At 41.1% G+C, this 14,165-nt stretch overlaps 1 protein-coding gene across 6 annotated transcripts in view; it reads right to left on the bottom strand.

Annotated features, from left to right (window-relative positions):
* EPB41L5 (erythrocyte membrane protein band 4.1 like 5) overlaps window positions 1-14,165 on the bottom strand; it is a 53,790-nt gene that overhangs the window by 4,890 nt on the left and 34,735 nt on the right. For 4 of the 6 annotated variants that reach the window (XM_059475637.1, XM_059475634.1, XM_059475635.1 and 1 more), the window contains exons 17-25: window positions 10,625-10,791; window positions 10,033-10,127; window positions 4,973-5,101; window positions 4,367-4,428; window positions 3,629-3,739; window positions 2,979-3,072; window positions 1,976-2,053; window positions 1,111-1,152; window positions 600-727 (exon numbers count right to left, since the gene is read on the bottom strand). In XM_059475637.1, the coding sequence (XP_059331620.1) occupies window positions 600-727; window positions 1,111-1,152; window positions 1,976-2,053; window positions 2,979-3,072; window positions 3,629-3,739; window positions 4,367-4,428; window positions 4,973-5,101; window positions 10,033-10,127; window positions 10,625-10,791 (906 nt within the window). The remainder of the gene's footprint in view (window positions 1-599; window positions 728-1,110; window positions 1,153-1,975; window positions 2,054-2,978; window positions 3,073-3,628; window positions 3,740-4,366; window positions 4,429-4,972; window positions 5,102-10,032; window positions 10,128-10,624; window positions 10,792-14,165) is intronic. The other 2 variants (XR_009418762.1, XM_059475638.1) reach the window with 2 other exon arrangements.

Here is a 14,165-nt window from a genome sequence, read left to right as displayed (position 1 = left end):
CCATGATGCATTACAAGAGAGGAGTATTGCTTCAAAGAGCATTCATGGCTGTTCCCCTTGTAACTTAATGAGACCAACAGACAAACTTTTCTAATGGACAACTGCAGCAGAGCAAACAGAATAAATTTAAACAATGCAGCAGTAGCACCACTGCCATTCTTTAAAGGTGGTCACTGCAAAGCCTGGTTGTCACTGCCATCATTCTGCCTCAACAGCATGGCAGAATGGAATAGCAAGGGAAAAGGCTTCTACCAGTTGGGTTTTCTGACACTCTTATAGCTTGGAATTAACTGGGGGGGCATCTCCCCCCTCCCACCAATCCTCTGGCAGGTACTGAAACACTGTAAAGAGATTTCTCAGAAAATTCTTCAGTACCATAACTTCAGTCTATCATTAGAACATCTGAGCAGATAAGGAAAGAAACTGAAGTGAAATTATAACATACACACATCCATTTATTTGTCATACTTGAAATGCTATAAACTGAGAGAGCTACAGTTTATCAGCACAGAAAACAAGGCATTGTGTCTAAATGGCCACTGTAACTATGTCAGTGGAAGCAGTAAGAGTGCCCACACAGACCTGTGGAGGGAGCTCACCTCACTTCAGGTGCCTGCTGGGATGGTGTCAGCCCAGCTGAGGACATCAGGGTCTCTGTGCTGCTTTTCACTGCCTTCAAAGATAAGGCAACGTTATTTCCCAAAGGCCCGTTGGAAACCAGTCCGGTCTGAATGGGGAAAAATGAGATAAGAAACTCAAGACACCAGCCAGGACAAGACAAGCTAACTTTTCAATATGATTTACATATAAATGGCAAAAATAGGATTCATTAAACTCCAGATTGGGCTTTACTAATACAAATTCTGTAAGAAATTTTATAGCATTTACCTGCAGTACAATACAGCAGAAATGAAGTTTAATTATTAACAGGGTATGTTGTCTGATTTACTCTAGCTGAATTAGTTTGCTTTGTTTTTGAAGGTCTATAAATTAATGTACCAGATCAAACTATAAAAAATTACTGTATTTTATTATTTAACTTGAACTCCTGTTTCTTAATCATGACAAAAGCTTTCGCTTTTTTCTTTAAGAAATGGTTAAGTAACTCACTGGCACTATCCACCTCGGTGTTACAATGGGCTGAGAAGACACCTACAAAAAGTAAACAAAAACTCAATTAAAAGGTTGAAAGCAGTTAAGAAACGTTGTCAAAATAGCATACCTCCCATAACAACACCTTCCCCAAACCAGTCTCAGATATTTGCCCCTTGTTAGCCTTTGAATCACTAGTGTGATTAGCTGGCACCCACTGAGCACACACAGAGCCAGACACTCACTGGGTGCAGTTTCAACTCAGTGCTCCCTTCCAAAGGAAAGAATCCATCATCTTTTAGTGCTTTGTGGACATTCTTAATCCAGAGAACACTATGGTGAAGAGTTTGAAAGTCCTCCTTCTTCTCCCTTTCTCTTGGTGCATACAATGTAACTCATTTTTGCCAGCATAAATTACAAGAGATTTCTTTTTATCTATATAAAAGGCCTGATTAGTATTACAAGTTTACTATTCAAGTATTTGTTTGTATATCTATATATACACAGACATACACTCATGTACATCCATCTTCAAAACATAATTTCTGAATTATGTATTTCTGAACCCTTATGTATCCCTTATTAAGTGTGAGAAGCAGGCTGGCACTTGCAGCTCTACCAAAACAGTACTAGAGCTTCCTGTGGCACACACACAAGTTCACTCTGCAGGCTCCTTCACTTCCCCAGCAAAGCTGTCACATCTACATCCCTACAGCAGCCACCCTGCAGGTGGGGGCCATGTGAGCAGTGATCCCTGTCCATCACTTTTTTCCACTGCTGCAGATCCAAGCCTGGCAGACAGACACTAAAGCCAGAGAAGAGTCCATGAGTAAAAATCACTGTTATGTGCAAAGGAAAAAGTCTGGGTTTGAAATACATTTACCCGAGGTGTGGCTTCTGTAAAGTCAATTAGATTCTCTGTCAGTGATGTTAAGGAAACGTCCTGGTCATCTGGAGTGCTCTATGGAATAAATCAGTTTTGAATTGAATTCCCAGTAGCAACCACACAGGTCTACTGAACACTCTAGTGGCTTCCTGAGTTATAGACCAGTATCTCTAACGAACACTACTTTTTATCAGGCTTATTTTTTCACGTCTTTGCATTTGATCTTTTAAAATAGCCTTTTGATTTCCCTTATTCTCATTAATGTACTGGAAACAACATGATTGCTACTGTAAGCAAGCAGTGAAACTGTCCCCTCTGCGTGGGGTGGGGTATGCACCATTCGAAAGCTCAGCAAGGTCTGGAGTGGGGTGTTTGAATTCAGTGAAATTTATGATTATTCAGTGGGATCAACTATGTAATACTGGTTTAGAGGCCAAACAGCTACAGGGCAGGATGTTTTGGTCATCCAGAACAACCTGTCAATCTGCCCAAGTAAAGGCAGCACAGATCCAATGCTATTGAACTCTGCTTTTCTTCTAGAGAGGGATAAAATTAATTTTAATCCCTGAATTTGTGCTCCTCATGGAGTCCAGTTAAAAAATACCTTAAGGTAACTAGAATATAACAAATGAATATCTAAATTTAAACTTTTCCTTCTGTGGTTCTTTTGATGGGAACTGCCTATGTCAGAATTTCATCTCTATCACCTTCTTACTGGAGCATGAAATCCTTGGGATGCAAGGGGCTCCCTCCAGTGTGAGAAAAACAACCAGTTTAGAAAAATAAGAGCTATGCCATGAACTGGAAAGGACATGAAGAAATGGCCTTTGCAAAGATCTGTGCAGTGTCCCTGCCTGCTTCAGACAGCACTCTCTGGCATTCCCCATCGGCTGGCATTCACAGAGCTATGAGAGGCATGCAGCAAGGTCTGCTGGGCTTGCCTGGAGGCATCAGAGCTCAGAATGTGACAGAAACCTTCCAGGCTGACAGGTGGTGATACCTTTGAAACAGCAGCCTCCTCAGCTGGAGCCAGATTAGCTGGAATTAGCAGGTCCTCATGGTTAGAGTCAGCATTGTCCTCATTCAAGGTATTACTGAAAGGGGAAAACATCCTCATTAGCACTCTGCCTGGATAGCATGGAACAGGGCTGCTTCCCAGACAGCTCAAAACCTTGACACCAGATCCAGGGAGGCAGACAAAAGACTGGTGTTGTATGTTAATGTAAATGCCTTCCAACTGCCTCCACAGGTTACTGCTCTCTCCCACAGTTCCAGCTACAGCTGTGCATAGACCACACGGTATCCATGTCCTCTATCTCAAAGGAGTTTCTTCAGCCCCTGTGTCTAATTTGCCTGAAGCCTTTTCTGTCATCCTCCTATCTTCCTCTTTAGAGCCAGTGGCAGCAGGATGTCAGGAATCTCAGTCCTTTCGGAAGATGAGAGAGATTCCCATACTGCCTGCGAGGATACTCACCCCGAGGCCTGGCCCACTGATTAACTGCTGCAACGGTAATTAAAAATGCATCCCTAAACCTGCTGAGATGTAGCCTAAATGCTCAGCAACTGTTCCTCATCTTTTCAGGCCTTTCATCATCCCCTGCACTTGGTCCCCCCCCTTACCCCAGAACACGTTTCTCCTGAGTCACTTACGGAACAAAGGTGTTTGAAGCAGGGATTGCTCTCAGCAGCTCTCTTGGATCTTGAAATACTGGACTGGTTGCTGGGGGGCTGCTCTGTGATTTGCCTGACAGGATAAGGTTCCTGGCACAAACCAACAAAAAACAAAAAGAGAAAATAGGTACAACCTTCCATGGAAAGCTCTTTATGAATCACTTGTTACAACAAAGTTTTGGGACTGCTAATGTAGATTTTATTTGTACATTTTATTTACAGTATCACCCTCTGCATCATCACAAATGGTCAAGAAGTTACGTGTGGTAACCTTTTACATTTTTCAATGCCTGTAGTCCCACTGGACCTGCAATCATTTCATATTTAGTAATTCTCAGGAAATTGTCACTGCAGGAGTTTGTATACAATTTTTTTTCCTCCACTGGAAAACACCTACTGTGAACAGACCCATCCCCTCTCCCCACACTGCAGCTGTTCACATTTCAGAAATAATTAGTGATTGAAATTGCTGTTGTAACAATGGTGATCAGGTATGGGAGAATAAAGAGCATCTGTATTATCTTGTATATAATAAAACTTAGCAGTTATAATTCTGGTTTTCTTCTCAAAACCACTTCACACTCATGAGGTTGGGGTACCCTATGCAAGGTAAAATGCAATGCTGACTGAGCCACTGGCAGACCACACTAAACTGCAGATTCTCAGTTCTGTAGTGAGGTAACTAAATCACGTGTTTCTTACAAATCTATTCACTACCTGGCAGCAGCCTCCTGAATATTGGAATTCTTGACACCTGTCATGCTGTCATCTTTTCCAACCTGAGAAGAAGAAAGGAACAGAGACAGACATTTCTGATACCTGTTTGCATCTTGTGTCAGTTCTGAGATTCACAGTAGAGTCGAGTGTCTCTATCCCAGCACAAAAAAGTGCTGTTCATCTACAGCTCAGGGACTTAGAACATCAATTCCATGACAATTTCAGTGCAGAAATAAAAATAGTTCACCAACAAAACCAAATAAAATACTGTAATTTGCTAAGGAATTTACTACAACATGCAAAAAGCCCATTCTTAGTGACTTGATTAGAAGGCAACCCCTGGAGGTTACCTGTCTCAGTGACCTCTCAAACCAGGGCTTGCATAAGGTCTTGTCCTGTTACCTGCTGAATATCATCAAGGACAGAAATTCCTCCTTGGGCAACCATGCCAGTACAGAACCATTATCACTGTGAGAAGCCCTTGACTCTGCCTTGGACAAGGCTCTTGGAACACCCTTATCTGCAAGGCACCTTCTCCAACACCAGGCAATTGAAGAGAAATAAAACATTTGAGAGTGTCCCAGCTCTGCTCAGTCGAGTATTTACCTTGTGCCCTGCTTCTGCCTGGGCCTTCAGGATATTGCTTTTGAGATCTGCTGGAAGCCACTTGGCTGCTACCATTGGGCTCTCGATTGCATTGTTAAGACATTTATCTGTCAACTTTGCCACTTCATCCTAGACAGGAAAACATCTTTATCAGAAGCAGTTTCCACATGGACAAGTCTGGGCTGAAGTTTATCAACATCTCTAAATAACAACAAGGTTCTGAAGCCAAAGGGAAGTCAGCAGATTTATATTGAAATGGAAAAGCAATTTTTCCCTTTATTTTGGAACTCAGTTATGATGTCAAGCAACACAAAGGAAAAAAGCACAATGCTTGAATATGGACATGCAAACTGCTGTGCTAAAAATCCAGTGTGCAAGAAATGAAGTGCATCCTAAAACTGCAGCCTAGTTTACTGAGAGGAGATTAAAACAGCCATTATATCAGGTCAGTGTAGCCTAAGTAAAAGTTGATAATTTACTCTCAAATGCAAGTTGGGAAGATTTTTAATTTAAAATCCACTTATAAGTTAGACCAAGAGTTTAATTAATGTGCTACTAACTACCTCTCCCACCACTGATTATATCAGAGCAAACTGGCAGCCAGATACATAATGAAGAGAAGTAAGAACGAGATACCTTTCACGACAATATACTTCATTATGAGAATTTCATTTCTTAATTATAAAATGTTAATTAAGCATTCAATCTACTAATTGCTATTTGATTAGTGGCAGAAGTTAATTAGCTGAGTGAAAACTAAACCCTGTGACCTTCCTTTTGAGGGTATGACTCAGCAGGGGGAGACAGAGTCCTGCTTTCCTCACCATATGCCACGGTCTAGGGCAGGCTGTTCCCCCTAGGGACAATCCTGCTGCACTCCCACCTGCACCAACTGCAGCGTGCCCAGCAGGAATGGAGCCCATTGCAAAGAGAAGAGCAGAACAGAGGAGTTAGAAAGAGGTGAACACCTGTCCCCCCACAGCTCTCCATCCACTCTCAGATTTCTACATTCCCTGGAGACACTGCTGAGAACTTGTAGTTATTTTGTCTTTAGAGAGGGGAAAAACATTTCCTTTTTTTTGTCCCCCTCTAAATCGCCTTTTGGGATATCCAAACAAGATCTTAGAAGACTATCTAAAGGAGAATCCATTTTCAAATTTTGACCCAGTCAGCCATGACCTTCACAAAATATTCAAGGGTCACTGTCAGCATAAAAAGCATGAGGACCAACAGTACGTTTAAGTACTTTTATTTCAGAGAAGTTGCTGGAATTACCGAAAAGAATAATTACAACTAAATTATTATTATTTGTACAGCTGCAGCACCCACTGTGATAATCTTTAAGTCTCTACTGGACCTCACTGAAGCAGATGCCATGTGTGACACTACCTGTACAGGATTTTGAATGCATTATTCCACTAATACAATAAATCAAATAATTTTAACTGAGCACATCAGTACACTGGTGCTTGAGGTACCATTTTATTGATTAACTTCCTCTCAGCTTCCTCCACTTGAAAAATCAATTTAATTAGGTCACTCTAGTCTGTTAACAATTGAGACTCCCTACTTTTCAAAAAGCTTAGCACAATTACAGAATATTTTAATTAATAGAGCATAAATTTCATACCAGCAAGGAAGCATTTCCCTCAATATTAATGATCCATTTTTTTCGACTTTATTTTGCACTTGAAAAAAGCCTAGGTGTCTTACAGGTTTTTTTAATGAAAAAAACATGTAGCTAGAGGGAAAAGCATCCAGCACCTGCTAATGCCTCCAGATGCCTAATTCACAAGATATTTCAGGTGTTCACACAAAACAGTGAAGCTGCTGGGGTTTGTCATTATTCCAGCTCATTAGGAATGCTTTCCATGGACCAGACAAACTACACTTGTACTGTGCTCTTCAATCAAAACACGGAGCTAGGCAGTGATGCAAAAAGGCAAGGAAAGATTAAAGGCAGTAACAAGGCATGTGACCCCAACCCTTTGTGCTTTTGAGTTCTGTTCCCTGTGCCACTAGAAATCACTTTGTGCAGGAAGATGGAGCCTAATACAGGTACATTTTGAACCAACTTTCACATATTTACAGATCACAACAAATTCAGAAAAAGTAAACCCTCAAGTCCTTGTATTTCTGACTCGGGAGCAGATTTGAAGACGGGCAAACAGGGTGAACCTCTATTGTTCATTTCCCTTCAGAAGCTGATGAAAGCAGAGCACTAGTGTATTTAAAGCTATTTGCTTTCTTTGCCAGATCTGGTCACTGCACTACTGAAAGCTGGGAAAAGACAAAGTCTCATTCTTCCATCCCAACAGATTTTGGCAGTGAGCAGCAGAGAAAAACGAAGTCATTCATTCCCTGGCTTCCTCTTTTTCTCTAGAAGAACAGAGGTAGCTAGATAAATATTTCCCTATCAAAGGAATCAATCAAGATTGATTGATTGCAAGCATAGAATTACTTAAAGATGTCAGGCCATCTCCATCTCCTGATGGAAAACAGTTAACGATTTTTAATTAACAAAGCTGAAGCGAGTTGGCATATAACAGTGTCATGAAGTTCAGGATGCAGCTCTGCCTTCAGGAGTAGAAAGATAACACTTTCTCCCAATGCATTTTCCAAACCTTTAATGTACTGTAACAGTTTCTGCGTGCGCTGAAATTTGTAATCACACACGTTCAGAGAGAATGCTGCAATACTGCATTCCCTCTGAAATAACAGCAAGCTCCAGGATCTAAACTTATTGCAAGGTTTTAGTGGATATATTGCAGTCTTATGCAATTCTGCCAGAAGAGGATAGCACAAACACTTTTACTAACAGATTAAGAAGAAAAGTAAGTACAGGAGAAGAGCTCACAGGTACATTTTATAACAAACACCATAAATGAAAGCTTCTGTGTTTTCTAAAGCAGCCTTCAAAGGCAGGAAACAAAGTATTTTTAATAGTAACTTTTAGATCACTCTTTTCAGGACTGGTTTCCAAAACATTAACCTTCCTCTCTGAAGGGTGTGCTTATTTGGTGCTACTGTAACCTACGTGTCTTTGCAATCTGAAGCATTGGGAATTTCAAGTATGCAGAGAGTCTCTAATCTTTGTGTATCTTTTTTAAACAAACATTCTCAAGTGACTTCTTGGTAAGCTACATCATAGGTGGACAAGTTTTATTCTGTCTCCTGTACCCTAAAAAAACCTCCAATGATCTACTCTTACATTTTCCTAATATAATTTGCACTTCCTTCTTTAAAGCTGAACTGTGTTTTACCACCTATTGGCATACTGTTGATCCATAATTCTCTGTTATGCAAATGTTCTTGCTCTCTAATCAGATTACTGTCCTCCCAGTATCTATAACCTCTGAAGTTCCTCAGCACCTTATGTGACAGCAGCTGGATGACTGTGACTGTTCTGTATTGGCAGCTGTTTGTTAGATTAGCTCATTACAGGAATCTTAGCTTACTTATTATAAATCAGCCACAACTTAAAAACCTCTGAAACAGGTCCGGGCCAGTCTCTTCAATGAACCAATTAAATGTTTTTTCCTCTCTCTGTCTGAACTAAAGTGGAGCTCAACAGGCTAAAATATTCTTAAATAAACTGTGTTCATTTGCTTTAGTTTATGTAGAAACAGTGTTTCAGCATAACAGGACCGACAGTCTACTGACTAATCTTCTTAGAGACCTGGTAATCTTTGTAATGCACTCACCAAGCAGAGAGGTGCAGCAGGCAGCCCTGCCAGCAGCCCTTAAAGGGGACACAGCCAAGCAGCCTGCAGCACCAGCCACAGCAGCAGCCTCCTCTCACGTGGAGGTGGGAAACAAACACTTAGGAGAGGGCTTAGCTCAAACACACTCTGCTGAACACCTCTCCTGGCACCTGGTTCCTGTTACTGTTGAGGGAGCAAGAAAAATCATAGCTGCTTCACTCAGAGCTAGATAAATCCTTGGGCCTCCCTGCAAGGGAGGGTAGTCTAAACAGAGATAACACTGCCAGGTGTTTCACCCTCTCTGCTTGCCCAAAACACAAAAGTCTCCCAAAGCTTTTGCATCACAGAAAGCAGAGTAATGAAAAATAAATCTCATTTTTTAAAGCTCATTAAAAAAACACAGAAGAATATCCTGTCTGGGGGTAGTTGTCTGATAACCAGTGAATTTCTTAAAGTTCACTGCTGTTCTAAGGGAGGATCCTGGCTTCTCCAGCCCTTCTAGCAACACTACTTATTTTCACTATGGCCCTGGCATTTCTTTGACCCCTTCCCTCAATCTATTTAACTCACTATTTACCAACTTAAAGAGCAAACTAAAAACCTAAAGAAACCCAGTGCCTCGACAAAAAGTCAAAACAAAGGCAGGAAAAAAACATTTTGCCAGTTTGTAGATATATTTGTTCACTGAAACCTGCAATGATTCCTGGTGGTGAGAGGGGAGAGAGGGAAGCTGGGGAAGAAAGAGTGAAGAAGAAGGAGGGAGAAGAGAGCCCTCACCCTGTTCAGGGCACTCAGGCTTGTACTTGGCTCAGCTGCCTGTGAAGTGCAGCCTGGCTTGCTCAGAGGGATTTGAGAGCAGTAAATCAAAGCACATCACTCCTCTTTGTGTAAACACCAACACCTCCATCAGAGAGCAGGTACAAACTGGCCACTTAACAGAAGGGACGGATCATCAGCAAACTTGACTCAAAATAAAACGTCAGAACAACCTTCTTAGAATTGAAAAATGCCAGGAAAGCAGCTCAGCCCTTGCAGACAGAGGGTGAACTACCCAGCACCATGCAGGTAGTAACCTACAGATAAAGACAACTGACAAACATTTCAAATATTTATGCCTTTTACTCCCACTGATTTTAGAAAATCTCACCAGGCTGCAAGTCTGCACACATGCACCTCTGCCCCCATCTTTATCTCACTGCCTTGTCACACACAAGTTTAGAGATCATAAAGCATTTGTATTTCCATTGCTATCCCCCAGTATCACTCACTCGTTGCAAACAGAGCAAGGCAAGTGGAAGGCTTTTCAGAAGGATCTGAAAGATCCAGGACCGCAGCAGAGGAATGCAGGCCAGTTACCTGGATGTTTATGTTTACATTGGGACGCTCAGTCGGCACGGGGCTGCTGCGCTCCGTCTCCAGCTGTTTCAGTTTTAGGAATGTGTCTTCAAATGCTGAAAAAGACAAGAAAGGTATCATCTTCCCAATGTTCCATGGAGTTATTTGACTTTTAACTTGCATTATTCCTGAATACTAATTACATAATTTTGGAGTTGTGCAAAAAAGCACAGGGATGGGTGAATCTACTTGCTCAAGCTTCGGTACAAATTCCAAGCTTGCAGACTGTGTGCACCAAATGATAACACTGCACTCCTGGCAGCTCATTGACACAGCCATCCTCACAGTGAGTGAGCAACACAGAGTAAATTGCTTAGATGGTTGCACTTTACTGTATTTGTGGACAAAGTCACATCCAATGAAGAACTGACTTTTCACTTGTATCTCTGTTCTTGTTGTTACAGTAATAGGTAAAACTGCCCTTATGCATATAATCTAAGGGAGCATCCTAAAACAATCCTGCATTTTTCATAAGGAAACAATCTCACATCAATGTATTATTTAATCTTGATCTCACACATCACAATATGGCAAAATCTGTCAGTTTGCTTACGATCAGAGTCTGCTTTGTCTGCAGCAGTCTCCTTCGTGCCAGGAGCAGGGCAAGTGACAGCCTCTTCTGAATCTCCTGCTGCCAAGCCAACAACTGGACGGCCCAGGGCATCATCCACACAAGTTTCTGGCAAGTCTGTGCTGTCTAGCAAATCAACAAGAGGTATGCTGCAAGGGCAGAAAGATGGGCAGAGAGATGCACAATCATGTTACCATTCTTCCTGGAACAAGAAAAAGCTTTAACACATGCAATGCCTTTTTTCAAGCTGTCTTCTGCTGATCAGCCACAACCTAGAAAAATTGTTTCAGGTACCTCACAGACACTGGTTTTCAGCGAGCTTAAGAAACATGAAAAAGGGAACATTTCATATCTGTATAAGGGACTTCATAACAGAACAGGTCCATGTTGCCTGCTGTGTCATTACATAGCAGTGGAAAAAGTGACGAGAGAAGAAGGGAAGTTTTTATCCATGAAATACACTCTTTGGAACAAACATATGCAGTTTTTCTAAAAAATTTAATGTACCCTTTGGGATTTTACAAGAGAAAAAGAAAAGTTAGGGGAAGGGAAGTTGGTATCACAAAAAGTTGTTTGTGCAGCACTTCACCCAACACTGGTAAGCAGAACAGAGGGCAGAAGGGTGCACTGCACAGGACTGCTCTGACTTATGGTCAGGCATACCTAGAACCAGTTTCAGTTTTGTTAACTTAGGCAGAGCAATGAATGAAACTTTAGCAGTCACAGTGTTTTACAGAGCGTGTACTCTGTACCCTGTCAGGATCACTTGTTTCAGCTCTCTTGGTTTCTGATGCAAATGTCTCCTTTTAATTTTGCCCTATGAGCTCTATTTTCAATGAACAAGGAAAAATAGTTACAAAAATTATGATGTTTATGTTGAGCAAGCAGTCAGGAATCTCATACATTTCTCTAAAGCTTGGTAACAGCCAAAGCTATCCTAAGAGCAAACACAGAAACCACTGCTGCACAATGCAATGGTTCATCAGACAGCCTGTGCACACAACTGCAGCTTTACTGCTGCCCAGCTCAATCAACAACCACTCTCCATCAACAATCACAGTTTGGCTGCAATATTGATTTAAGAAGAAAAATCTATCAATCCTTATTGCAAGTCCTGCCCCAAATATGAGAACAATGATATCAAGCCCATACCCACCACAACAGAATAGAACCTACCCTTAAGCACAGACAAGAGACATTTTCCACTCGACAGTTTAGACCAGCTTCTCCCTTACCACTACCAGGTTAGAGCCTCATGCCCCCCTCCAGTCCCTGGAACCAATGCCCTGTTGTCACTACAGAGGCTGCAGGGAACAACTCCTTCCCCTTCAGCTCAAGCACACAAAGAATTCTTTCAATGTTAAACATATACTCTGAATCAGATTACAGGATATTACTGTTCTAGTGCTAATAATGTACGAATCATTTAAAGTCAATTAATTGCTGTGAGGCAAATTGAGGCCACTGGCTTGATTCTCTTAAAGCAGTGGAATAAGAAGCTACTAGCAAAGCAAATCATAGGGAAAATTTTTCAACTTCCTGTGCAGCCTCTCTCTGCAGCACTAATGGGAAAAGGCAAACAGCACACAGTCTTGCAGAGAGGGAATGACAGATACAGAGATTTAATTGCAGAACTAACAGACAGGAAGAGATGCTCTTCCAATTAAGGCAACAAGGAAAGTGGGACTGAATCCCATACATTACTTTGCTGATACAGGAGTCGAAATGTTTTATAATCTTCACATGGAGACAACAATTTTCTTCCTATTTTCTGACAATTTTCTGTAAATAGTGTCCAATCTTTAATATGAACACCATTTTAAGATGTTCAGATTTTACCTACACCATGCAGTTGCTGACTCCATGACAGTTTGAAGGAACTTTCACCCCACATCAGGACAGGGCATCAGGGAAATGAAATGAATTTTAGATAACTCAAGGAAGCCTCCTAAGTCAAGATTCAAGTAGGAATTGATCCCTCTTGCCTTCAGACCCACTGAAACACCTCCTGAGCCACCTGAGATTGGCAGTCAGTAAGAGGAAAGTCATACTTGGGAGACCCTCAGCCATTGGAATTTGCAGGCATGAGTTCTCCAAAGAGCAGCAAAACCTTTGAAGTTTCCCAGACCCTTCACCCTCTTCAGAGCACCAGCAGGAAGATTACCAGGCAGGCTTCATAAATGGCCCAACCATGAATGCAAAAAGCACAAAAAACTTTAATCACTGCACAGAATTTCTGACACCTTTTACAAAATATTGATGAACTGGCACACCAGCCATAAGGGAAATTGTCCAAGGCTTCCCAGGAAAAGTAGGGCTTCTACCAGTCAGCTCCCAGCACTCAGGAACTGAACAGGCATTAGCCTTCCACAAACCTGCATTTACCCACACACAAAGGGATATTTTGAACTTTGCATAGTAATAAGTGCTGGGCTTTATGTCTTCAATCCACTTCTACCATCATATTTTAAGAAACATTCTCTGGGAAATGCTGATAAAAGATACTAGGAGTTCAAGCCACATAAATAAATATGAATATAGGAATAATGAAGGGCTGTAATGCATGTAAGGTTTGTCAATGCATTAACAAGTCATTATAGGCTCAGAGAGCTCACACAGTTAAGGGAGTAGCTAATGCATTACCCCTTCTTTTTGCCAGGCCCAAATACTGATATAAACATGTACCACACGGCATGCAGTGTATAACATGACTGAGAAAGCTCTCAGTTACAAGTGGTGTGAGATACCTTGTCTTTTTCTCCCTCAACTACACAGACATTATATGATACTGTAAAGCTAAACAACTTATTTTCATTTGCATATTCTCACGCAACTTTATAAATAAGAAAGAAATAAATGGGTTTGCTTCACTCCAGAAGTTTACAACATCCACCATTCCAAACCTAAAACTAAAATGAGCACAAGAGATTGTTCCAATTATCTTGGTAGGTGTCACAGATCTTTAGTTTACAGCTTGCTCAAACTTTTTTTTTAGCAGTGTTGTAGAATAGAGACTCATACTTCATTAGCAAACTCTTTCCCCCCATCAGATGTGGGGGTGAGGAGGCCAAAATATCTCAGGCAATATTAAATTATGTCCTGGCTGACACTTATTTCTTGGTTCTTCATGTCTGGATATCTGAAAATAATGTTTTTTTATTTCTGGGCTCTGTGGCAATTTGAAACACAGTGAAATAATTTGAAAATCACTCAAACAACTCCTTTATCCTAAAAGCTACACATAAATTAACTTCAAAAGCCCTCTGTGACCATATTCCCTTCTTTTTTTTTTTAAATAGGAAAAGAATATTGCAATTTAAAAGCAACAAAATTCAGAAAACACAAGAAAACAGTGTGTTCAAGGGTAAAGGTTTGTTCTTCATGTTGTTAAAGGCCCTCAAGAATACCACTGACCCATGAAGCTGGAGTCTTAACCTCTGACTTAACAATTAACCTTGTGAATCATATGGTAGGACTGGTGTTTGTCAGGAAATGTTACTTTTCAACTGGACCAGAAAAGAAA

Source organism: Ammospiza nelsoni, chromosome 7, assembly GCF_027579445.1.
Source record: "Ammospiza nelsoni isolate bAmmNel1 chromosome 7, bAmmNel1.pri, whole genome shotgun sequence".
Lineage (NCBI taxonomy): Eukaryota > Metazoa > Chordata > Aves > Passeriformes > Passerellidae > Ammospiza > Ammospiza nelsoni.
This window is presented reverse-complemented; position numbering and strand designations above follow the sequence as displayed.